The sequence below is a fragment of the Patiria miniata genome, unplaced genomic scaffold, assembly GCF_015706575.1.
Source record: "Patiria miniata isolate m_02_andy unplaced genomic scaffold, ASM1570657v1 HiC_scaffold_30, whole genome shotgun sequence".
Classification (NCBI taxonomy): domain Eukaryota; kingdom Metazoa; phylum Echinodermata; class Asteroidea; order Valvatida; family Asterinidae; genus Patiria; species Patiria miniata.
The window spans coordinates 2,929,755-2,957,745 of NW_024037070.1; the positions used below are offsets into that span (position 1 = coordinate 2,929,755).

At 38.4% G+C, this 27,991-nt stretch overlaps 1 protein-coding gene across 1 annotated transcript; it reads right to left on the minus strand.

The window, feature by feature from the left end:
- Window positions 1-27,896, minus strand: LOC119739298 (cystine/glutamate transporter-like). The gene is made up of 10 exons (XM_038214178.1): window positions 26,951-27,896; window positions 21,845-21,970; window positions 14,961-15,063; window positions 14,587-14,631; window positions 9,165-9,288; window positions 7,317-7,420; window positions 5,481-5,577; window positions 4,588-4,737; window positions 3,598-3,775; window positions 1-3,270 (listed from the first exon to the last, which is right to left on the minus strand). Exons 1-10 carry the CDS (start codon window positions 27,447-27,449, stop codon window positions 3,206-3,208), a joined length of 1,491 nt encoding a protein of 496 aa, XP_038070106.1. The 5' UTR covers window positions 27,450-27,896; the 3' UTR covers window positions 1-3,205.
- Window positions 27,897-27,991: the final 95 nt, after the last annotated feature.

The window sequence follows — 27,991 nt, forward strand, 5'->3', positions numbered from 1 at the left end:
AAAAAGATGTTTCAGAGGTTCAGATGCTTCTAATAGCTTTACTAATGTTCAATAAGTACTTTCAGAGGGTTTTGTGGTCGCAACTAGTAGACAACTACCAGAACTATCAAATAAAAAGGACCTCTTTTTAAGGCACATATCGTGTAAGCTAAATATGACTACTTTAGTCTATTTTTCAATAAAATAAATTTAAAATGCCCTCATCCTCCTCTTTTTGAAAAAAATCCTGGGTGATCAACTGTTGTTTATTTTTCCTTGGCCTAATCCCAATCATAAATGAAGACACTTCACTGAACTTCAAACATTTCCAATACATGTAATATGATATCTGAACATTGATATATATCCCAGAAAAAGGTCAGAATTTAACATATTTACATATAATGCCCAAAGGCACTTTGCTCCCAAAAATAAACAAAGTAGCATTATTGTAAACTTTAAACAGTTCATGCTGAGATATACTGATAAATGTATTTACTATTGAGTGTTACATTACATACCGGCTAAATCTTCCAGAGTCCACAAAATATATTACAATCAATATTAAGACACAAATCCTATTGAAGAGTTATCATTACAATCTGGTCTGTACAATTTCGAATTCATCAAAATTAGGCACAATTCAGTTTTTAGATCTGGACAGATCTGGACAGATCTGGAAGATTTAGGGTGAACAAAAATCTCGAAAGAATACTTCAAATTGCTTAATTCATGCAGGTTACCTAAACAAATACCATAAATCATAATTGGATTATTCATGCTTTTTTACCTTAGTTAAACTGCAATTTAAAATTTTACTGTAGCAAACTTTAACTGAAGGAGAATTCAAAATCTGAAATAAAATTTAAACAAATTTCTCTAACTCCCCAAAAATGGTAACAAGCATAACTCTGAAGATTATATTTACAAAATTACAGAAGTTTTCTGCAGGAAAAAAAAGTGCATAAATGTTGTTCAATAAAACTTATGAATTACAATGTATTTCTTAAATATACAGCAAAATCAACCCTCTGTTCCAATCTTAAATACATGTATTTGTTATTCTTCCATCTATGTTCATAGAATGGTGAATGATAACAGCATGTAAAAGCGTTCCAAAATGACACGAGTTGTGCCATTTTCACCACGAAATGGCATTTGACGTGCCCTTTATCAGAATTTGTTGGTTTGCATTTATAATATTTGTTTCAAATTTAAAGAAAGAAGAACATTTATTAAACAAAGTTTTTTTTCAGAAGCTTCAGTCCAAGTCAATATTGTTTACAGATACTTAAGTCAGTATCATTTCATGCAATAAATGCACTGTACAAAAATCCCTTCACATGAAATTTTCTTGCATTGAAAACACTCTCTTCAAACCAACGGTTTAACAAGAATTGATCAAATTCACTTAATGATATATCGCCTGAAAGGCAGCAGCAAAATATTCAACTTTTGTAATTACGCTTTGTATGTACAAAATTAGAAATATATTGCATTGATTGTTTTTTTCCCATTCTTCTATTTCATCGTTAACAAAAGTGAAGTTTATAGAGTTCCAAGTTTAGAGCCATGAAAATGGCGACTCCTTAAAACCTACTAAACTACATTTAAAACTCATCAATTAAACCAGTCACAGGTTTATATTTATTTTACATGGAGCTCAACAAAATCAAACGATTTTAAATTGTACATACATGTACATCCGTTCTTCAAATGATTTTTTTTCTGGCACCATCTAAAGATTTTTGGTTTGAACATGGCCTTAAAATAATAAATAAAATAAAAACAACCACTACAGTATTTCTTTCCTGCTTGTCTTTGTTGATTTATATAACAAGCAGTTAACAATTAGAAAAAAAAAACCAGCAAAAATATTTCAAGAAATTCAGAAGCAGACTCTGCACCAGAAATAATAAATACATTGAAACTAATATCAATAAAAGTCAACTGACTTTAACAAAAAAAAATCTACAAAGAAGTTTCATATTTTAATATTTTCATTACTTATTTTTTTCCCAGACATATAGTAACATCCTGACCCTGTTTCCATATATAACAAGAAGTATATATTGAACAGTTTTCACATTAAAGATATATCTTAAAAATAAAACAAATCAAAAAAAAAAAAAAATGAGTAAGGCAGATTTCTGTATAGCTTCAAAAATAAGAAACTCCTTACAAATAGACAAGCATTTCAAACCAAAAAGGGAATAAATCAATGATATATCTCAAAAAAATAAATGATTCTGAGTAAAAGTTCTGAGTAAATCATTGTGCTGAATAAACTATTTGATTAATTTTTTTGGGGGGGTGGGGAGGGGAGGGGAGGGGGTGTTTTTGGAGGACAATGGGAACGACAATGTCAAACAGCACCAACACGCCCCCCGCATACACCCCATGTCCTCCTAACTACAACCCTTCACCCAACAATACAGCAAAATAAATATATATGCAGCAAAGTCGCCATTCGTAACTTTAATTCCACACTGTTTTCCCCCCCTTATTAAAGATGAAGTCATTAACATCTACACTGCTAGCAACTCAACCACACCCTATCCCAATGCCCGAGAGTGAAGACGTCATTTGCATTGATTGTTTCAAGTCTCTGTTAGTTCCATTTTTTGTAGGGTTTTAGTTTCCATGTAAAAAAATATATAACTCTATGTAAATTGCTTTTTCCAAATGGTCCTAAGGTTCCCTGTGCACTACCACGTGATTGGAGTCCAAGCTTAAGCGACATTTTACAACAAAAAAAGGCACAGAGACACGTTCTACATCTCGAATACCAGGCAACAGTTTGGACAATAATTCCATGCCACTGTCCAAACTGTTGCTATGGGAAACTCACCATTCAAATAACTAGAGATATACAGATCAGCAGTACTACTGGGCAAATCCAGCGTTATGGAAGAAAATGTAATGTCCGTGACAAACCAATCTAGTTAATGATTCAGAGAAATGATCCAAAAATCCAAGTCTGTAATCTCCTTGACCATTACTAGATGATGGGTGTATCAGATTTGAAAAACACAATTTCAGGTTTATTCACTGAGCTCTTAAATTACCCCCCAAAAATGTCAGATGTGTTATGTCTGTGACGCTGCAATTGCCCATTTGCCAATCAGCCTTGATCATCGAACTAAAGTCTACGATAGATGCACTTGCTGTCTAGTCCCCTGACTCCTGCTGGGAAGACTCCATGGGGATTTGTTTCCTCCAGAATTTAGTATGTCTGCTTCTCCTGGACGACGACAAGCATCAATTTCTGAAGGAACTTGGTGGATTTTACTATATTGCAAAAAAGAAGAAGAGTGAATTAAAGTGAAAACTGTCAAGTTCACTGACCAGTTATTGCACAGTTGGGTTAAACCATTTTTTTAAAAGCCTTTAGAAAAAGGGGGGGGGGGAATATGGATTTTTTCCAATGATTTCAAGCACTCTTTCAGAAGTACACGTACTCTACAAAGTATAGCCATACAGTGTTCTACGCATGGAAATCGAAATAACATTGCTTCCAACAACTGCAAACAAATGAATTTGGCACTGAATGATAGAAATTTGTTCTCTTTTGAACTTGAGACAATTTTGTCGTCTTAGGATAAAAGCTCTGCTCACCCATGAAGTCATCAAGCCAAATGGGTTTGTTCTCCCACCAGATGCACAGATAGTAGACAGGCACGCCCGTCAGTAGAATGCCCAGACCTATCCCACAATCCAATGGGGCAGAGTAGAGGGATACGGCAACCACATAGAGGCAGGAGAGTATGAACAGGACAGGGATAATAAGGTTGACCTGTAAAGCAATTACAAAATACAGTCAAAGCAAAACAAAGATGAGAATTAAAACACTTTAAACAATGTCCTATTTCTAATTGTTAGATTTGCATACATTCATAAAATTTTTACAGAGTTGCAATTTTTTGGGAAAACACTGCTCTGTTAAACAAGCTCGATCGGAAATATCCTGGACGCTGCGGGCCAAGACTTTGTGTTCATACATGAGTCACATGATTGTGCCATGTAATTTCTGGAAGGAGTGTGTTTGGAGTAAACAAAATCAGGTTAGTTTGCGCCCCCAGTGACCCCATGATGACCTTTGACCCCAGTTTGGTCATGTGACATGTTGGGGCTGGTCTACTGATACTTTTGACAAAGTTTTGTTGAAATTGGTCAAAATATGTAGGAGCAACAGACAATGTCAACATTCTCACTAACAAACCGCCTAACAGAGAAACATGATGATTTTTTGAGGTGCTATCCTGCAGCACATGAGGGGGGGGGGGGGGGATTTGATTGAAACGTTGGTTATATATTCGCAAACAAAATTGGAGACATAATTATTCTGAATGAGACATATAACATCTGAATGGGAAAGACTGTATGCTGTTGTTAGATGACCCCAATGGAACTTTGGATTGAATATGCATGTGCAATTTTAACCGGTTAGTCAGCAAATTGGGTGCCCTGTTTACTCCAGCTGCTTGCAATATTAGGTTATTTGATGTGACATACATGTACACTGAAAAAGGGTTACTACTGATCAAAGCTTTCAGCCTGCCATTGCATCAACTTTTCTTAAAGTACGTTTGAAATGCAGGTTTTTACCTTGAAAGGTCTTGGGATATCAGGCCTCTTCCATCTCATGTAAGGCAGGACAGCTGCGGACAGACCCAGGAACAACCACTTGGCAAAACTCAGATAGTTGATGAGGCTATAGACGTTATCGCTTGCAAGCATGATCAAGCAGATGGGCAGCTGAGGGGACATGAAGGGGAAAACAAGACAGAGATGAGTCAACTTTAATTTGAACTTTGACGCAAAGTTTAGGATTCCCACATGTTTGACAGTGGCGCCTTTGAGGTTATATGTAAACTTCTGTTTAAACTGTAAGCTCGGTTCAGACTTAATGCGAATGCGATGCGAATTTGACGCCACAAGACATTCGCTGCCAAATTCGCCAGAGTTGAAATGTATTCAACAATTGTGAATTCGCAGTGCGAAAACTTGCCCTGATGTCACAAATTTGCGTTCGCTTTTACTGGCAAAGCAAAGTAACTCACAAGTGGATCTTAGTACAAAATTGCCATATTAATGTCAACAGTCCAGAAAAAAATTATGGCTGCCATAACTACGTCGAGACTTGTATGCATCCTCATATACAAATTGGTCATTCTATACAGTAAATTACGGGTCCAAAGTGTGACATATTTCCTGTCCCTGTTACCTTGGTACTTTGTAATTTGCCATTCAAGTACAATTAAGAATGACTTCAAACAATTGTTTAGTTGGGTAGGCAGTTTGCTATTCCTAATCTCTCTTGGGGGACGACTGCATAAAGGAGTGCATCAGAATTATAAAAGCATAGTTGTCAGATTAACAGGGTCAGGAAAACAGGTGGACACCACATTGTGTGCTTGTGTCTCGGTATTGCTACATTCAATTTTCAATGGCCCTTCCTTCCCCTTGACTCAGTTCTTTCGGTGACTTCTATATCTTACCATCAGGAGGACAGCAGGCAGTGGGGTACGCTTGTTAATGCTGATCATGGACAGAATCCTTGGAAGATGGCCCTCTCTGGCGGCAACAAACGTGGTCCTAGAAGAAAAAAACAACCAATAAACATAATCCATTCGGAACATATCACAAAATCTTTCCTTTTTCGGTTTCTAAAAACAACTATTTTTTCGCACTTTTCAAGTGTTCACCTGAAGTGGAGTTGAAGTGGTTAGGGTTCGTGAATCATGATCAGAGGGTCAGGGGTTCGAATCCAGCTACTGGCCATACATTGTGTCTTCGTGCAAGCCACTTCACCCCCACTTGCCTCTCTCCACCCAGGAGTTTAAAAGGGTACTGGCATTAGCTGGGGAGTAACCTGCGATGGACTCGCGTGCCATCCAGGGGGAATAGAAATATTCTTAGTCTTTTCATGCCAAGAAAACCGGCCAGATGGGTCATATTGACTACATCTTGTATACAAGCAATATTGCATATTTCGTCACCTACACCACGAACTGACACCCGGTGGTCAGTGTTGCAGAAATACAAATCGGAGAAAAACGCTTTTAAAGGTTTGACACAAATTTACTTAGTAAAATAATCCATCTATCTTAGAGGTTTTAGTATCACTTAACGTGAAAATGCTTTAACTACTCAATTATAAACGTTATATTGTGAAAATATGCTTAGTTAATGAGCAATTAAATGATTAAGACGGGTGTCAGTTCGTGAAAACGAGAATGTATGTGTTTTTGGAGAGTGCGCGCATGCAATAGCATTAGTGAGTGTCAGTTCCTGAAAACAAAAATTGATGTGTTTTGGGAGAGTGCGCGCACACACTGCGCACTGACACTCCCTTACACTATTGCATGCGCACACTCTCCAAAAACACGTAAATTTTTATTTTCACGAACTGACACCCTGTGCAGTGTCACTTCGTGGTAACAAAAAACACCAGAATTGACAAATTTCTTGAAAATTCATTAGTAAAATTTGCTTATTTTAGATGATTTCAGCAATTTTAACTTCGTCATGTTAAACTTCATGAAACAAACTGCTAATATCGGCAAAAAAAGAAAATTTGAAATGTTAAAATTGTTTGTACACATGTGATGCAGAGGGTGTCAGTTCGTGGTGTCGGTGATGATTTTATAGCAAGGTCAACAAGCTTAGGAGTGCTTTATTTTCAAATCAAAGTTCTCCATGTTATCCAGCACCCATTGTCACACAATGCTACCAATAGATGCAAATATTGTTATCAGTTCAATGACACTTGTCTGCAGTACAATGCCTCAACAGGTTGTTAAAGAAGAGATATCTATTCAATCTGGATTCAGCTGGTTTGAACATCTTTTAGCTGGGAACCACGTTCAAACAATGAAAGATGCCAATCTTCCAATTTCATGTTATTTTTTTTTTTTTTAAGTTGTTGACCCAAATTACCCCAAATTATCTAAGAAGTTAATGTAATTGTGATGTTTGGATCTAAATCAAATCATATCAAATTAAATTTGTTTTCAATTAATTGATTTTGATGATGAAAATCCGATTTTATTCACAGGGGATGGGTAAAAACTTGGCATTTTTCCAAAACTAAACCAAGATTTAATTAGTGGGCCCTACATCCTATTATTTCAAAAGTCTCAAAAGAGTGAACAAGTTCAATTAACTACTTCCAATGGTACATTTTAATGTTCTTCAATGCCGATAGCAATTTCATTTACCTACCACTTAAAAAAAAATATTAAAATTGGTTTTACTTTTGTAGGTCCTATTATGCCCCCCCCCCAAAAAAAATTGCCAAACGCTTCAAAATTTGAATTGAAATCTAAATTTACCTAGAATCACTGAGAAGACTGCCATTGATGGAACCAGCGCAGGACAGAGCAACAGATACAGGGATGACGAATAACATCGGTCCATACATCCGCTCACCAAAAGTCTATAAACAAATGAGATGGAAAAAATATGAAACTTTTGCTGTGCCAAACGGCCCTTTTGGGTTCCTCTTGGAAAACTCATGTTCTTGCACACAAAAGAAAAGTTGACAACTTTTTGTGTCGCGAAGCAAGCCAGCTATGCCACTCTTAACAATTTCAAAGAGAACAGCCAAAATTAAAATAAAATCAACCCTGGAAAAGAAAGACGGAAAAAGAAATCAGATTAATCTCAACACCCGGAATAACGAAAATCATTAATCTATCTCTTGTACAACGGGCAGGATACAATTAATTGTCTCTCTCCGTTTCCTTCGTAAAGCCTGGTTCATACTCGGTGCGAAAGCAAAAGGGAACGCGAATTTGTGAATCATGGTAAGTATTGGCGCTGCGAATTCACAAAAGTTGAACACATTTCAACTCGGGCCCATTTTGCAGCAAATGTTTCATGACGTCCAATTCGCTTCGATTTCGCATCCGCATGAAGTATGAACTAGGCTTAATAATGACCTTGTACCAGCAAAAATAAAAGTCTGAAATATGCCACCAAATTTCATGCCGACTGATGACAAAAGCCACTTCTAGTCCACTAGTGTAGTATACATGTATACTCGTATACTATAAAGACAGAGTGCATGGCGTTTGTTACCAGAAAAGGACTTGTACATTTTAGTAAGAACTACATGTAAATTTGTGCAGAAGGAAAAAAATAATGATTCAAATACATGCTTCAAGGCAAGAGGTATTACACACAGGTACGTGTACTTTGGCCAACACAAGTTCACATTTTCCCCCCTTTTTTGGTATAGTTGAAGAAACAAAGAAAATGACTAGAGCAGGGTTAGAGTCTGTGACCTCCAGATTGCCGTTCCGGTGCTCTACCAACTGAGCTATCCAGCCATACATGTATGTTGGCAGTTCCCCATTTTTGAAAAAAAGGAGACCTTCAAAAAATATTATAATACACCTAGTCAGTTTCCATTTTGTTTTTTTTTAAACGTATGGCACTTGAATATTTACTAGCAAATAAAACAATAAAAGCAAATTTGAGATACATCAAACTTCGTTGCAGGACTTGAGCTGTGACACTTACCATCCTCTAATGGCATTATGAGGGGTTTAGGACTGTTCATTAGTATGCCATACATGCCATAGGAGTTTAGATACGAGTCGAAACAATGGTAGAGAAGCTGTGCACGCAATAGATGAGGCTCTGGTTCGACCTCAATGCATCAAAGATCAGAACTTGTAGTCAGATGTAGATTACGAAGAAGTGAAGCCGTTTCATCTCAGCTGACATTGAACTTTGAGGCGGCAAAAAGTTTGATGGAGAAAACTCTGGCTCGCTCAGTCAATTGAGTTGCTTGGATTTCTCGGCACCTGGGGTCGCGGTTATGTATTCTTCAACTTCTGAGCTTCAGTCTGAGAAAGTCACACCAGTTAGCATCTTAACAGTCAGTTGTGATGCAGAATTCACTGAACGAGACGTACATGTCGAGAGCGGGTTAAAGTTCGGCGGCCATCTTCATCCCACCCAGTTACCCGACACTTCCCCAAAACGGAACAGAAATCTGTCATGGGCTGGTTTAGGAATTAGCAATTACTGTAGAAATAAAATGACATGGAAAAAAATAAAGAGAAGTTCTTAGAGTTGGCGGTAATTAAAGATGGCTGCCATCCTTTTTGCTACTCCTTGTTGGTACTTTTTTGGGGAGGGGAGGGAGGCGGAGGTGTCACCCTCTTACTTACCACGGCGACAGCTTTGGAGATGAGTAGCTCTTGAGGCGAGATGACAGTGAAGTAAGCGATGTTGGTCAGCACATAGATGACCATCACGATGCCCACTGACAACAGAACTCCCAGGGGCAGGTTTCTATAGCAACAAAAAGACCATTTTTGTCCATATTATTTTGAGTGAATGGCTGGCTGAAACAGATGTCCGTGAAAAAAAGGATTACAAGAGAGAAGACCTTAGGAAAATATTGTTACATAAATTTCAAGGCTGGCAAGTTAAAAAACAAACAAAAACAATTGAGCAAATCACAGTATATTCAATTTCTGTATGACACAATGGTGTACATGTAGGTTATGCATGTACGTTTGGTCGGTGCAGTTGTTATACACGTGCCATATTCTTGCCCCGATTCAAATCAAGTATATTTAGAGCCCAATTCTGTGTAATAAAAGCAGATTTTTCTTCAATAATTTTTAACAAAACAAGAATCAGTCACAGGAAATAAACGTCTCGATGGCCTTTGGGTAATTAATTTTCTTCTCCGCAAAATGTTTGACAAAAAAAAACCAAATTACTGTTATCCACGCAGACAATGGGAGTAACTAGACTAACAAAATATTGGGTGAATTCTCCAATTAAATATCACAATGCTTTCCAAAATAAACTCTGACCATGTCATTACAACACACAATGAATGAAGAATTTACACGATGACCGGAGAATTCCCAATATGGACAGTCCATTCACGCTGCTACCAGGCTGTGCCATTATCCACATACTTTAAATTTACATGTCACAATTACTTGCTGTTTTGTTTTTAATATTCGTGTCCTACTAGAGAGTTGCCCAAATACATGTGAGATTATATACTGTAATCTCTTTCCTATCTCTTCAGGCTTGACCAATTTTTAAGAATGAACAAACGAGACACACAAGCGGAGACATTCTTTCAGCACTTCAGCACCTAATTACCTAACTGTTTATAAACATAACCTTCCCATCACACCCCCCTCCCCCCCCCCCCCAAAAAAAAACACCCCAAAATAAACACAAATTTAGTCTTTCACTCAGAATGTGAAAATCATTAAACCAGTTGCGGGCGACTGCAGCCATGTATTATGGGAAAAAATGAATGCTGTTCTACTTCTAGAACACCACAACAGCCAACCATGCAGCATCCAGTGTGATTGCATCATCAAAACAAACCCATTGACTGCGTGTGAACAAGGCCAGCCATGCAGTATGACACTGACAGTGCTCTGAACTCATGAACTGTGAAGTTGCCAGCTCAGTACCATATGGACCAATTTCTGTTGGCTAAAGAATGGGTTTCTGTTGGCTAAAGAGTGGGACTATTCAATAGTCATTTGAAATACAATATTTGGTGTCCAAGTTTGAAGAGGAAATTGTTGAGAAGAAAGAACACCACATTGTAAGGAAATCAATGATATAAGGGACAGTCCGTGAGTGAGTTTTGTGTAGTGCTATAGGTTACATACTGTACATTGTACATGTGTATAAGAAGTTTCTTCTCGAATATTCTTTCCTTTGTATCTAAATCTGGGTTTGCGCTGGATTTAATTTTGAAAAAAAATTAACCGTGAGAGATTGTCAACATTCTGTTGTGGCTATTCTGCCAACGGTGCGTCTGCACTCGGATTAATTCCGGCCTGCATAAGTCACTTTGTGACTATCCAACGTAGTTCTGCTTCGACCCAGTTGGCCCTGTTGAACTTACCGCTTTATTGTCATTCTGTACTTATGCATTGGAAAGTCTGCTTAAAAATGTCCTAATAGTTCCTCAGACATCCAACAATGCACTCACAAATCTTATGAATGTTTAATCCAGAAAATCCACTCTGTTTGTTTGTCCTTCCACCCATGCATGCTTGTATGTCCCCTACTTGTTAGTTTCTGTACTGCTGTCATTTTACCGTTTAATGTCCATGTCAAATAAAAACCCAATTTCAACTTGTCTGCTACGTCTCCTCCCAGTAATCCATCTGTTTTGATGATAACCAAAAAAAACCCTTGTCTGCTCTCGGCTCAGACTAGGCAGTTGATTGCATCAGAAACTTGGCAAATTGTCAAATTTGGTTAGTGTTTCAGTAAAATAGACCGATCGATACAATTTCCTGTCCTAATGTGGTATTAATAATTTTTGACTGAATAACATTCAAATATTATTGGTAAATTGGTTATAAATTATCATCAATTACTGACATCCTCAAATCATATGCCATACTCGGATCCCACCAAGAAAGAAATTAAAAATGTCTATTATTTAAAGCTGTTGGTGACAGCTTTTCTGGACAGACATAATTTTTTTGGAGGAAAAAAATAAAAAAATAAAAAGGATTTGAATAACAACCCCAGTAGGCTACATGTTGGTATTAATGTGAAATGCTGTTGATGCATGTACATTTGGCCACATTGTGTTTAATAGAATTGCCAAAATAAATCCAAATATTTCTGGCATGCAGCCAACTTCTCATTCGACCTGAGGCAGTCTATTCATGATTCAAAAAAGAATTGCGTGACATCTATCATGCACACTCTTCACTGCCAACAATGATTTTTTGAAGTGTTTATTGCAGTTGCACAGCTTAACAAAAGAGGCATTCAACTGAACATCAAGTCACTTCCTTTTTTGTCTGGAGTAAAAGGTCAAAGGTTCAAAAAGCCAAAAAAATACTGCTAGTTAGACTTGCGCAATCCCCCTATCATGCTGGCATTTTTTTTATAAAGTCAGTGTCCCTAACCAAAATGGAAGCTTTCTATTGTTTTTGCAATAGTGACCTTGACCTTTGACCTGTCGACCCCCAAATCAATAGGCTTGATAAGACTAACAGGAGCAACCACAAACCAAATTTGATGTTCCAAAGGAAAGTTTTTCTCAAGTTATGGCATGGACAAGATTTTGTTTGTTTTAGGAATAGTGACCTTGACCTTTGACCTGTCGGCCTCAAAATCAATAGGGTTCTTAAGACTATCAAGAACAATCCACAAACCAATTTTGAAGTTCCTAAGTAAAGTATTTCTTAAGTTATCGTGCTTACAAAAGTTAACCTAACCAAGACATAAGATACACAAACACATACGCAGGTAAACGTGTGTTCACCGTCGATCGTGGATGTCCTATTGCCCTTTAACTTTTTAGCAAGACTCCCAAAGGTTTTGTATGCTGGGAATCGTGGATGATATTGTTCTCTTTTGTTCTCTGGTATTTTTTCATCGATGGCTTGAAAAGATGAACACATACACACATATACACCCATACATACACACAGAAGGAATATGCTTTCGCAACATCCCCCTCCGGCTTACAGCCAGGGAGAAAAAGAGAGAAAGTGAAAGAAAGACCAACAGGGTTTGACACATTCCCAGACCCCTCTCCCCAAATCTGATACAGCAATGTATTTGGACCATTTTTGGGGGGAACATTCAAAACTTCTTGTAGCTTTACTAGTTCAAGTGGCTACTGGACCAGACTTAAAAAAACACACCCAAAAAAGCGCACATTTTCTCATGTTTCAGAAGCTTTCAAGACATGAAAACATGATGGGGGAAATCGAGACTACCCTAAGCCGAAAACAGACTGCAATAATTTCCTGTTATGCTGTTTCGTGTCTGAGGCTTAACTCTACGGGGACACACTTTCCACGAATCTATACCGAGATCTGCAATAGATAAATTGATGAAACCAGGAAAATACACATAAAAATCGAGGGCCTTGCTATTCGAATGGGAAGAACCTTCTTAAAAGTTATTTTTTTATGGACTTGGGTTAAAACTTGTTTCCTTCTTTGAATCACCTGCTTTGCTTAAAAGGCATTCTTGTTGAGCCTTCTCATGATCTCACAAACCTAACTTTCACATAAAAAAGACGAAAATCAAGGGATGCAGGTGAGCAGAACTTCACGGTTTTGTGTATATTTATAAATATAAGACAGAAATGCCCTGGTACAAAATGTATGTGAAGTGCAAAAGAATGAGCAGTGGTACTGTCTAACGTTAACTAATCTCTAAGTTAATCATATGACCCCTTTGTAATTTGCCATTCAGATTTTTTAAGGTATGATCATTTGCACTATGTTTGTTTGAAGCTCAAAAGTGCTCAAAAACTAAAAAAAAGGGTGCTTAAAGGGAAAATACAACATTTGCAAACATCAAAAAATAAAACTACCAAATCATTTTGAAATACCTTGCTGGACTGTTAGTGAATGACAGTGTAAAGCATCCTGTAAAATCATGGCACCTGGTATACTGTCATTTTCAAGAAAAGTGGTATTTTTGTATCAATTTCCAACGCTGATCGGCCGATCAGCGTTGGAAACAACTGGCTTTTTTTCAAATACTGGCCCCAATTGACCATCACACTTGTTTGCAATCGATTACAAACCTATGAACGGGTACGAGCCAGCTAGACTGGTTCCCTGACCTTACAATTCCCCAATGTATGTTAAAGGCTCTGTTTCTTCTTATATGGAGTCAGGGAACCAGACTACAGGAAAATGATCGTTTTTCTTGGTTTTTATAGCATTTTCAAACACAAAACCTCAAAAAAGTCAGTGTAACTATATTTGCTATATATTTCCAACCCCCCAATTCCATCCATTTATGAAAATTACAGCAAAAGCAAATGATGTATATTCCCTTTAACAACTAACCTGAGAGGTTTTAGCTCAGTGAATGCTGTATATTCCGCAAAAAAACCCCAATATTCTAGGATCTCAATTTCAAATCAAAAATTGCAGAGTCACGTTTGAATTGCGCCCAAATTCAGCGTCCGGGACACGTTCTCATTCAGATTGCAGATACGCGCACTTAACCAACAAATTATAGCAATTATTCATTAAATTCCTTGTTTGAAATCCTTACAAATATAGTTGCTAGAGGGCACAAATGCTTTTTGTGCCTTTGACTTCAATAACATTTTGGCAATAAAATGTACACGACAAAAAGCCTTTATCACGCAACCATCATTCACTGCATTTCCAGCTCTAAAAACTACATCAAGAACACACACATTCCACAAACAAGCCCTTTGTAAACCAGCCAAGGACGACTACCAGGTTTGTTTTTTTGAAAAATGGCAAACATTGTTGAAAGCATTTGTGTACACTCAGCAATAATGCACTAAATGATCGAATCCCCACATTTTAAATCTTCTGGAACATCCAGTTTGAATTTGGCCTGTCCCAAAGGCTGTCTCTAGACCATAACTGCATGTTCGTAAATTTCTTTTTTTCTCTACGTTAATTCGTTTCTCTTGACATTTGCTCTTGATGCTCTGATACCCTGGCAGCTACAACTTGGTGACCGCCTACGTATCTCTGGCTAAGCGCCAACAATAAAATGAGTTCCCACCAAACTAAGTTTGCGCCATCAGACATGAAGGAATGTTGTCACAACTCCCGTCTTGGCAAGGCTTACCTCGATGGATTTTGAATCTCTTCCGTCACTTGCGGCAGCATCTGCCTGCAAATTAATCCATTCAAACTGACATCAATTCTCGCTCAGCACAGACTTGCACAAAGCAATGCCCATGTCATGCAATTTTGAAGCTCAATAAACAATGAAAAGTGGACAAAACATAGCATGTTGGTTTTGAGAATACTCTGAATGTTACTTCTTGGTTTTGGTTCAAAATTGTAAAATTAGAGACAAATGTATACGTGTGTGATTTTACCATCCAGTGTACGCAAAGAGGCCAGTGTAGAACATGTTGGTTTTGAGCATATTTTCAATCTTACTTCTTGGTTTTGGTTCAAATTTGTAAACTTAGAAGCAAAGATGCCAGATCTTACCATCCAGCGTATGCAAAGAGGCCAGCGTAGAACGCCAGTGGGATCTTGGTTGCGTCGGTGTTCTCGGAACCATGGAATGCATCCTGAAGGTGCTCAGTTTGTCCTGTAAACATTTGGAGAAAAGTAAAAAGGAGTCTTGTCAACTGATCACACATGGCAAAATTCTCCACCAAAACTTGACACTTCTCCGTGGGGCAAACCTCACTGCTGCTTTATCCCAATACAGGGTGGTCCAAAAAAACACACCGGAACGGCATACTTCCACTACTTTGAGACTCAAACCACCTGTACCAATTGATGGAGAATCCTTTTAGAAGAATTATGATACCAAAATATCCCAATTCGGACCAGTAATTTTTACTGCAGAGCCTATTTTGTGAAGGATACTTCTTTCATGTGGGTATTATTCGATAACAATCCCTCTATCAATGCAAGTCAAATTTCCGGGTGCAGTTTAGTAATTCATTGGGAAAAAAATGACCCCCACCTTGCTTCACAAAACAGGCTCTAGAACAAAAGCTATTGCCCCGAATCGGGCGATCTTGGTTTCATTTTTCTTCTAAAAAGATTCCCCATGCATTGTGGTTTGAGTCTCAGGGTAGTGGAAGTATGAGGGTCCGTTTTGTTGGACCACCCTGTATTGCACAACTAACACCTCCCAGCTTTCCAATATATTTTAATCCAGGACAAACATTTCACTAACATCACCCTCCTGGCAGACCTGGTTTAGTCTATTAAATAGCCGCTTGCACAAAAGTGTATATATGATACTCGCGCAGATTTGGCGATTAATTATGCAAAACAAGACAACGCCTTGATCTCAAGAGTCTTAGGACCATTCAGCGGCCGCCTTCTATCGGGTCTTCGGTAATCTGTTGTTGTATTACAAAACATGGTAGCCAATTAACAAATCGACAGCTTAGTCCACATTTCTGATCGAAATGACATCACAGTTTCTAAAGTCATCTCCGATTGGCTGGTGTGCGGGGTCGCAAAAGTTTGCGTGCTAGGATATCCTTTCTTTATTTTCCGACACTTTAAAAAAAAAAAATATCAGATTTATTAATTACAAAAGTTACTCAGCCAAAGCTGACATCTGTTTGAGCTTCCATACCCAGACAAAACACAACAAACATCCACACACACTCTAGTATTAATATCTAACAGCATGATGTGCATGTACCGAAAGCCGGAAGTATTTGATAACAAAATGAAACTATCAAACAAAACAGCCCAGATACTGATCATTTAATAGGGTTGCATCATCCTTTAAAAATTGTATTCCTTTGATATTTCCTTTATTAATCTGCAACTGTTAATATATAATCAACTTTTAAAAATTTGTGAATACACTGTCATCTATATTGATACAATAATTAAATTAACAATTTAAATAAAGGAGGATTTGAATCCTGAATGTGTATACTTGTTAAATCAGTTACTCTAAACATGGAGCTACAATGTAAGTGAACAACATTTATAACAAAGCAGTACATCCAATTAAATTTTATTCAATAAAAAACGAACAAAATGTAACCTTTTTACATTCAGTGTTGATTTTTATTATTAATTAATAAAGGTGAAAAAACAAAACAGTTGTTACAATAAAGCGTAGGTGCCGTTCATTAAAAAATAAATCAAATTACAAGTCAACAAGTTTGTCTGTAGAGAATAAAAATGAATATTTCTTTATAATTTATAGTTTTCAGCGATTTTAGTATTGTCTCTAAGATACAGCAGAAACAGAAATTGAAAACGGAAACATCAATATCAAAACTCAACAGCTGCAGCAGTCAAGATAAATAAAGGTAATTTAAGTAACCATGGAAACCATTGATAAAACAGGCCAAGCAAAGCCTCGGCCAAAAAAACACCGGTCACCCAAATACACCAGTCACTGACATCTCCAAGTGACACCTTCTGATGTCAAATCAAAACAAATACAGATTGTCGTCCCAATGCCATGACATGCTTGCCATCCTATTATTAATTAACTTAACAAGGCCAAATGACGCAGCAGTTGTTCTGGCTTCCAAGACCAACATCGGAAGCGTTTCCATCAGCTGATGTAAATCCAGTGTCGTTGTTAGTATTGATTAGGTTTTGGCAATACGGCAGCATGTACAAATGCGTCATCCATTATTGACGATAGTCAGTTACAAATTGAAAGTATTTGGCATGTATCTGTATCCAACATTTTTGTCCTAACCCTTGATCAAAAATCATTGCAAGCCAAAACAAAAAAAGTAAAGCCTAAATAGTAAAAAAAAAAAACCTGATCTAAAACTGTTCTTTTTGTAAAAACCAAATTCCTATGTAACATTTCAAATAGTTAATTAAATCTTTTAAAAAGTTTTTGTCTGGAGTTTGTAGCTTAAGGTAATTAGGTAAGCACGAGAACGATGTAAGCACTTTTTTGACTGAATTTGTGTAAAGCAGAGCAGCCATATGGTTGCTAATCGCAAAGCTTCGCCATTGTTAGGCATTTGAAGTTAATCCGATTACGTACTTAGATGCTATAATGGAGCAGTGAAATTCATGCACCCCAAAAACATGGCCTTTTGAACGTTGTGTTTCTCAGAAAATATGCTCGGTATGATTGAAATGTTACATTCTAATTGAAGAAGAAATTCTAAACTTCATGTCAGTGAAAAAATCGCCATCATCGATGCCGAAACCTCAATACTGGTTAGTGTCAAAGTCTGGAAGAAATCGTTTGAAAACTTCCCCAAATGTATGTATTTATCCCAATTGATAGGAATTCATCCTGGCTGTTATTTCACGAGAAATTGAACACTTAGACCCTATATCATCCAAGTATATTCCGAATTTCAGCTTAATCTGTTGTTGCGGACGCTAGTGTGGCAACGTGAACCATCTCCATGCAAAATTTCGAAAACGATTTTTTTTTTTCAATTTGCGGCCCAAACCATGTGCATTGTTCAGCAAAGTGCCGTAGGCGCTATGGCTGACTGATTTCGGCCCAGCCCACAATAATGACGGGCATATTAGCATATTCATTAGCGTCACTCGCGTGACATGGCGTGGGTCTCGGTATCGACCAATGGAAGCCGGCAAAAAGGGTGATATTTGTTATTTAACAACTCGTGAAGGAGGCTTTTATCCTCATTAATATTTGTGAGGCTTGAAAAGATTGATAGATATTGCAGTGTTACAATTTTCAAAATTGCACGTAGCGAGGCCTATGTTTCCAATTTCAACGAAAAGTAATGAACATATCACAACAACTTTTAGTACATACTTGGATCATTATATGGGAAATAAATCCTGAAAGTTGCATGAAGATACAGTCTTCCAAACTGGAGAAATTAATTTTCAAAGATTTCACCCGCCAACATGACCATGTCTGTGTACATTATGTACATGTAGTTTCATTCAAAATAAAGTGTTACGTAACCTTTAGAAATTGCCCTTCGCAACCACATGGCTGAGAGCACATCCAATAACACTAACAGTACTATGTACTTTTCAAACCAACAGTCAGTGAAAACATGCATTGTCATCCAGCATACATTGTACATTCCAGAAGTGTCACATGTTAAAAAAAAAATTACTGTCGAGTCATTAAAAGTGGTTGGTCAGTTTGCACTGCAGGTCATTCACCCAACCATGTTAATTCTTGTCTTCAAGACAACCATAACGCAACATCCTTTCCCATATCACTTGTTCCTTCCTCCAAAAAGCTGGCACAGACAGGTTCAGGTTCACAAATGGAGTCTGTGATTCCTTAATTTTCTTCTCAAATATATTCTTCCTATTTCTAGATTTCCCCCAACTGACCGCTGCTGAACCCCCCCCCCCCCCCCCCCCCCCCCTACCCCCTACCCCCTCCCCCTTCACTGGTAGTCATGAATCTGACTAAATTACATTTTGGCTGACACCACCTTATCCACAAACGTTTTCAACATGTCACAAGGAAATGATTTTCTGAGCAAAGGTGACACTTTCAGCTCTCCTGGGAAGGAAACGTCATTTCCCTAACAAATTTTGAGCATATATTTGGTCGTTCCAGTTTGTGCAGCACCATAACAACATATCTGTACTAGTTACTGAATGAACAAGAATTCGAATCAAGACTGCAGATGGAATCAGTCTGTGAGAGCAGGCAACAGGCCGGTTCACACTCGGCATGAGAAAGTGAACACGAACTTGTGACGTCAGGGCAACTATTCGCCCTGAAAATTCGCAAAAGTTGAACACATTTCAACTCAGGGGAATTTTGCAGCATGTATGCTTTATGGCGTGAATTTTGTATTGCATGCGCATGAAGTATTAACCGGCCTTGGCCCTTTACACAACTTCCAATGATTTAGTTGCAACAAATAAGATGATACAAAAGATTTTGAAAGAACTCAAATAACTTTTTTGTGCTTTTCTTTTTCTTCAATTAAGATCCACATCTTAATATATTGGCACTAGAGAGAAGCACGATGCTTCAATCGATGACTTGCACTCTGCCAAGTCATTTATTTACTCAGGAAGCTTTCAACATGCCGATAGACACCCTACGCATCCAAAGTGACAGGCTAATTTAATCCGTTACTTACACAAGACCTTCAAAGAATTTGTGTCCATTTTTGAAATTTGCCCAGTCATAACCGTTTCGACTTTCAAAACGTTTCATTTCAGCGAGGAAAACATGTCGGAAAGGCAAACAGCTTCAGTTTTATTTGGGTCAAGTGTCAGACACTGGTCATACAATAAGGTTTCTAGACAACGGAATACACAGAATGTTCTTCGAGGTCAAAGGAAATTAATTGTTTTTTAAAAACATCTCACTTCGCATTACATGTAAAATTAACAGTGTTTATGTCAACATACCTGTTTGATCACGTTTAGACAAAAAGGTTTGTGGTTTGTATAATCTCTCCAACCAACTCAAGTGATTTTGCAAGTCATGCTTTTCACAATCTAGACAGTGATACAGGGATGCGACTGTCAATTAAAAAAAAAAAAGTCTGAAAATTGGATGAAAGGTCTGAAAGATGCATTTCTTTCTATACTGATGTCTTTCTCTCAGATTCAAAAAGCCTGATTTCGGGCAAAAATCTGAAAAATATCAGGCCTATACATAGAGACTTGAAGTCTAAATCCGTTTGTCCTTGTTATCTGTTGAGGGACAGTAAAATAGATGCCCAACCTGACTCGGTCATGGAATGGCGACACATCCAAAGCACAACATTCAATGTCTGAAGCTCAACCTTTGAAAGTGCAGACTCAAAAGCATCTTAAGACTGATCAGTATCATCCATCTTAACCCCCCACTCAGAGTGGCCTTCTTAGAGACTGTGAAGTCGTTAATCAATTTGCTCTCGCAGACAACCTCAAAACAAACCAGTGCTCTCGAGGCAGGAGTTAACATTTCATGTGCCCCGCGAGCTGGGTAGAGTTTCATTTCTGGGTCATCTGTGAACATTTGGATAAGCTGAAACATTGCGCTGGCAAGGAATCCTAATAAAGAGAAACATTTGACGCACCTACCTACGTCCATAAATTACATTTACTGTGGTCGACATGCCAAGAGTCTTATTTATTCTTTTTGATACATGAATACATGCCAAGAGTCTTATTTATTCTTTTTGATACATGAATACTTGGGCTAAGCCAGCGAGCCAAGTCCTGGATATGTTCTTGGCAATCGGCCAGGTCCACGCTTCTTGGCAAAATGCCAGCATACCAGGGATTATTGGGTACTTCCCCTTCAAATCAGTTTGATATCTTTGAACAACTTGCAGCTCTCACATCTGCTTCAGACTTCATATACCCGTAGGTCCTGAGGGAAGTGAACATGCCTGCTGCGTCACTGCCAGACGTCTTGCATCAGCATTTTCAATTTTTTTGGAATCTGTTCATTTTTGCATCGCTGTCAAGTTGTCTTGAACTAAAAAACTTTCACACTTATGGGAAAAACTAAATACCTGTACTTTACAGTCGGTTGGAGATGTCTTTTAAGAGTATTGTTTATGGTATAAAAACGTTGCTTATTCCCTGTATTTGACAACAAGGGTTGGGTGACTTTACAAAAAGGTTTGTCAATCTTCAAACTTGATTGAGAGACAGGCAATATTTTTGAGTGAACTCCTACAAGCACTAAATCTTTGCCAAATGCATAACACCTTCACATTACTTCATGTAGCACAACGTTCACAGTGCACTTGACCACGTTACGCGGGCATCTTGTGGGGTGCGTCTGGCTACTCTACAGGCCTTTTCACACTACAGCCTTTCAACCTGGGCTGAACTCAACCCTGGCCGAATCCAGTGCAACCCTGGGTTGACTTTGAGATTATTCAACCCCGCATTCACCCCTGTTTTGTTTCACACTTGTTTTGTACAAACTGGGCTTATTTTGCTCGGTAATACTACTGTTTCGAACCCTGGCGAGAGTTTCAACCTGGGTAGAAATCTCCACCCAGGTCTGGAGTACGGTTGAGTTCAACCCGGGGCAAAATCTTTCTCAGGGTGGAAGCAGAGTTGACACAGGGTTAAAAATGTTCAGGTGTGGAACGCCACGTTTTCAATCGTGTGTCAACCCCGAGGCCTAATCTCAATCAGGATGGTCAAAATTTTTCAATTATGTCAACACAACACTCCACAGTGCACGGTACCCTGCCAGTGAGGCTACCAGTGCCATGACCTGCAGACTAGTTTCCAAATAGTCCAGCCATATTTGAACCAGGCAGGTATTGTGTGCCTTTGGCTTTGTTTTTTGGCCAATGGAAGAGAATACCAATGGTTAACAATCCCTGTTTCGGACACGGCTCATACTACAATTGATTTCGTAATCCAAGACCTGTCATCAAGACGAAGCTGCCACCCCCCCCCCCACGCCTCCCATCTAAGAAATACAAAAAGGCTTGTACCTTTGAAGAGGAGCACAATGCCCGTGATGATGATGATAGTGAGGCCGATGACTTTAGCAATGGTCAGGAACACCTGAACTCTAGTGGTCCATGTCACGCTGACGCTGTTCAGGTAGAAAACCACAACTGCAGCACAAAGAGAAATAGGAGAACAAGTTTTTGAACAAAAATATCAAAACCACAGGTCCACTTTTGAATAGCTTTGACGGCGACATCGTGCTATAAAATTGATGTGTACTAGTACAGAAACACTTGCGTACATGTACTACCATTACACACGTTTGTATAACAGGAATGCCTGTTTGATTCAAAGACATTTTACAAAAGTAAATTTACATTATAAAAATAGACTCTTTACTTGTTTTTGTGAAAACACGATGTGTAAAAGAAAGCCAGTACATGAAGTGAACAAGTACATACATGTAGGGAATTGTTATCATTATGCAACCTATCTTATCTTTGTAAAGTCAATTACGTAAGTGTTTGTTCGTTTGTCTATCCTTTTGTTGCATGCTTGTACACAAATAATCTTAAATGGCTGAGAACTTTATTATCTGATTTCTATCTTTTCATGACATGATTGACAGATTTCGATTTTTTTGCAGGGTATTTACCACAGTAATATGCATACATGGACATTCTGTATGTTACAATAAATACATTTAAAAAAAAAAACCAATGTAAAGAGGAACAAAACTTTAAAGATAAAATTGTGCTCAATGTGCTAATAAAAAAGGAAGAACTTTGTTTTTTTTGTGGTGGACATGTGGTAAGGAAAAATGTCAGAATGGTTCTGCTATTCAAGAGTTCGGCAAATGTCCAGGAATAATTAGGTAATTACGTACATGTAAGATCTATTGGACTCTCTGATCATGAAATCAATTTCTAGCTTAGTTTAAATTTACAAGTAAATTATAATTCTGAATGACAGATCATTTAAATGTTTATTTAGAAAACAAATGACAGTTACATCAAGATACTGTCCAGACAGACACAATACTTCAAGATTCAAAGATTAAAGATTCAAATTTGTTATATGTCACGTCAAAAATTACATGAGATATGCTCTCCTATGTGCAATCAATAAAAGTTACATATAGTATCCATAAAATTGTTATATTTAAGTCAATAAATGACAATGTAAGAGACCTAAAAATGAAACTTGTTCAACCATTCAACTATTGCATACCAGTGCAGATTTAAGCAACAAAGACACCAGAAATCCAAGACTTAAGTTACGCCCTCTCATGCTTAAGAGAGGATGTTGGCTGGACGAACTTTTAAGAGAGGTCAGACCTACGAGCACTAAGCTTTCTTTTGAAATATTGCAAGGTGTTACATAAGAGAAGATCAATTAATGGGTCTGCTTGGTATAATCAGTAACACAATTGTTGGCTGCTTGTAGGAAGTACAAAAGGGGGTCTTTTAGGCACAAAAACCTTCTCAGACACTCAAGGTACTAAGCAGTGACTTAAGGAGCAACCGTATGGAAGAAATTTGCAATCTTGTTGCAGATCAGGCACACTCCCACGTGTTAACTGGTGACCAGCAGTGTAAATCTTATAGTGCTCTGGATGCATTACATCTTCAATTTAACATTTTATTGTCTAATGACAATGTTATGAATTTTCAAATGAGAACGACTCAAACTTTTACAATTACAGCTGAACTAATACCATTAAAATATCAAATTTTGAATGAGATTTGAACATACATGTATGTCTACACAACCAGTGATTCAATATTTGCACTTTCCTACATTTTTTGGGGCAGATTTGGGGCATAAAACATGTACTACGGAAAAGGAATTACTTTTAAACCATGTGTGTTTGTGGGCGTATCTATGGGTTGCAAACAACATCACAACTTCACACTGAAGTTCCTTGCTAACTCTAGGTTATGTATGTATAGGTATTCTCATGTTAATTAGGTGATGTAATCTTTGATGACGAGCCATTGTGATGCCTTTCATAGGCCTCCGCCTCAACAAACTTTTCAGCACCCAATGTACAGCAAGACTTGAAATGTTGGCATAAGACCTTGTGATGGTGTTAAAAAAAGTATGTTTGTAAACAGTAAGTGGTATTTTGACTTGGAAAGATGGTACATATCAGATCATCAGAGCTTTAATACCACAATTTGGTATGGACATTCTTACTTGGTATTTTTCTCAAAATCTATCTCCACCCCAAACACAAAACACTGCCGCTCTAACACTACAGCTGGCATCTTGAGGAAAGTTCTGAAAAGCACAGGTGCACTACTTGAAATTAACCTGTTAAAATAGAGGCCTACAGGATTTCAGATTCACCCTCTGAGCACCCTATTGACCAAGAAGATCCCCCTCCCCAAGAACCAAATCTGAACAACCGCTAAAGTACTCCTCCATTTCGCACTTTGCTCTGAGACTGAATCAAAATGCACCTTGCAGGAGGGAATCTTAAGTACACAAAAAAAAATCAGCTTTCGGCACTTGTATTTAATTTCCCCAATCCCCCCCCCCAACACCCGATCAATACATCAAAACTCTTGAAACCTTTCAAAATCTTGAGATTTAGGACCTCCCCGGTTTGAAATAATGTACTTCAATTAAGATCAAAATAGAACTTTATATGTTTAACTGAAAATTTAAATAGTTTTAAATTCTGCACCTGATATTTGCTGACAACAATGATTTTACAACTTCAAACAATGATTTAAAAACCTCGAACAGAAAACACTTTGTAACATCTAATTGTTTAATGATCATCCCTATTCCCCCAAAGAGTTCATTTGGGGGTAAAGTACCACATGCTACAAAATACTTTGAGTGCTAAGCCCACTCACATGTATACCCTGAAGTAGGGCATATATTACAGTAGTAGAAGTACCGGGTATTTTGTAGATTTACAATGTAGGTGAGGTTAGGGTTAATTTAATGAGCAAAGTTTTTAAAATTTAAACCGGTTGTTTCTGGGTAACAGTGAAACAGCGATGGACCTTGAAGTTTACCTCTATCATGCACTTAAAAAAACAACCAACCACCACATTGTCATCCTCGAATCCATTGTAATCAAATTTTGCAGGGCAGTGGCATCAGATCAAGGGCGGTGGACACTGGTACAAGAAATCCAGTTTACAAGTTCAGAGGTTGGTAATGGTATGGGGTTTGTAATGAGCTACACACATGTACAACTACCCAACCCAAAAAGGTACAGACAACCTTGTTTAACAAAGGTCACGTGGAAGGCATTGTGAGGTACCGCCTAGCTGCAGCACGACCCCTCAAAACAAACTTTGAAATCAGATGACAAGATGATCTCGAGTAGTATCAAACTTTGGCAAACATTCTTTTTAATGTCAAAATTTTCCTTTTCATACTTTTTATGTACGCATACATTGTAAATGAAGGCCCAAATGTTCACTTCATGCTCATGATTATCAGAAAAGTCTGTTATAATTAGAAATCTGCATGTGATCAATGATGAAGGGTTAATTATGCGCGCTGCGCAGGAATTTGGCGTTCCTGGAACATTGCATAAAATTTGTCAGTGAACTGAATGGTAGTGCTATGGTTCATCAGTACACTTAGTAACACCTGTTGCCAAGTTGTATTGTGCATTCCAACTCAAAGCATAATGTAACGTGCATGCACGATTCTAGGTTGGTTACAGACTGCTCCAATAATTTCCACTGCAACCAAGCGCAACATCTGCACTGCATACCGCTTTGAACAACAACGCACTGGTGGCAATTTTTTTCTTTCACTTTTAATCCGATTATCGCTTCGACAGCCAACCGTGACAAAAACGGAACAATGTGTACTGTAATCAACTGTGGTTGATTCCAGGGTCCCCGAATATCAGATCTAGCATGAATTTTGTGGTTTGCGTTGCGCCTCATTGGCAAAAACGCTAAACCTTCACTTCAAATTGATGAATGAAAGGCCTCCACTAAAGGCAACCACTCCTTTCATTGATCCTTTCTAAATGCTAGGGAATGTGCCCCATACATGCCCCTGACCTTACTAACCCCGAGCCAAGCATCTCATGCTGATTTTTGAAATTTTAATTGTAAAGATACACAAATGACAGGCAATTTTATTACAAAATTAGGTTAATTGGGATGATTCTCGACACGATACCAGCAAAGGTCACTGGGATGAAGCGAGCACATGGATACAGCCTACAGGTGGTAAAATAGGCTACCTTTCTTCCTTCAACTTCAAGATGATGCCATATAAAATTTGCAATGCTTGCCAAATTCAACTTGCAATGTTTGCCAAATTCAACTTGCAATACTTGCCAAATTCAAGCAAAGTCCGCTCAGAACCGGTCCCATGCAGTTTTACGTGAACCATGACCACATGACTGGCCGACATTTTCTGTGCTTTTAATACAATGGACCGGAGGAATGACAAAAGCATCCCTCGTGACAATCCGACATTTCCTCCAGATGGCTTAATTGAGTTGATAACTTTACACAATATTAATATGTCTGCATTTGTCAAGGGTCTCTCAAATTCTTAGCTTTTTGTTGGTTGGGGTCTGAGAAGTGAGGGAGAAAAGGCAATGCATCTCTATTTTTTACACGATAAGTAAACATGTTGATAAGTGGAAGACCTACTGACAACTGTCACTGTCAGAGATAAATGAACATTTCAAAATGTAGAACAAAATGAAATTCAGGGTTTTTAATTTTATATGTGAACGCCAAAGTGAGTAAGACTAGACTAAAAAGGGATTTTGGTCACTCAAATTACATTGTTTACATTGGCGTACTACCTACATCATAAAACTAAAAGGCAATCACTAGCATTCTGACCATGATGAGTGCACCCCAGTCATGCCATGGGTGTGGGTTAATGACAATCCCCACGTCTTGGGTGGAGCAGCCGGGGGGGGGGGGGGGGGGACACAATTGATAGGCATATGATAGGCCCTATTACAATTAGGCATCGACAATGAATGATCAAGGATTTTCAGTCGGTCCAGGCTTATATTTTTTTGGGGGGGGGGTATGAATTTCAATTTGGAAACATGTAGGTCTCTGCATAGACAAAATGATAGACATGATACTTTTGATAGAGCAAGTCTCTGTAACTGTTATAGGCCTACATGTACTTACACAGGATTAATGCGGCCACGAGACGAACAGCATTGGTTGGCACTTCTTGACAATCACCGAAGAACGCAGCCAGGGTGTAATGAGCGAAGGTGATGGCAAGCACGGCGATTGTGCCGGTACCGATGGCGATAATGTTAGCCCAAAGTCTCAAGAAGGCTGCTAGGGGGCCAAAGGCCTCCAACAAGAAGGCGAACTCGCCGCCAGACTTGGTGAAGGTGGTGCCGAGCTCGGCGAAGCAGAGGGCTCCCAGACCCGACATCACACCGCAGAGGACCCAGACAATGAGTGCCATGCCCACTGTGCCGGTGTTTTGCAGGATTCCTTTGGGCGAGATGAAAATACCGGAGCCGATCATGATACCGACGCAAATGGAGACACATCCCCAAAGTCCGATCTCACGCCTCAGGACCACTACATCGCTGGAACCGGCACTCGAAGAAGTATCTTCTTTTCCTTCCACTGCTTTCACACCATTTTTCTCTGGCTTGCCTTTCCCCATTTTTCTGTAGGCCTAATACAACTGTACAGGTAACTTACAACTTACAAAATACAAGTCAATCCGGATGGTTTTGGCTCTTGATGATGCGAGTGAAACTGCACTGGTGAAAGTCCCCACACTTACGTGTCAACACTCTTCGAAAGAGCAAACCGATTCTACTACCAAACAACCCGTGAACAGTGTCCAGATTGTTCTGAAACGATTTCTCAAACTTGACTTATGGTTGCTGGCTACAAAATGTGGAGAAAACACTCCGTTCGAGAATTTAATCGCAACATGTGCTCACATCACAGCGCGAAAATACCGGCGGCATGCACGTTACTATGATGATATGCAGAAACGTATACTTTGTATACAAAAATGTACGTACGTGGCAAATATGCAAAAAAGCCGGTTCGAACCAGTTACACACCCACCATTCCTTTGTGTCTGTAGTGAATTTATGAATGGACAATCGGTCAGTTTGTAAACAAAATCGTAACTGGCTGGCGCAATACTTACCACGTGGTCTACAATCCCGCGTGAAAGAAGACTCGACCATT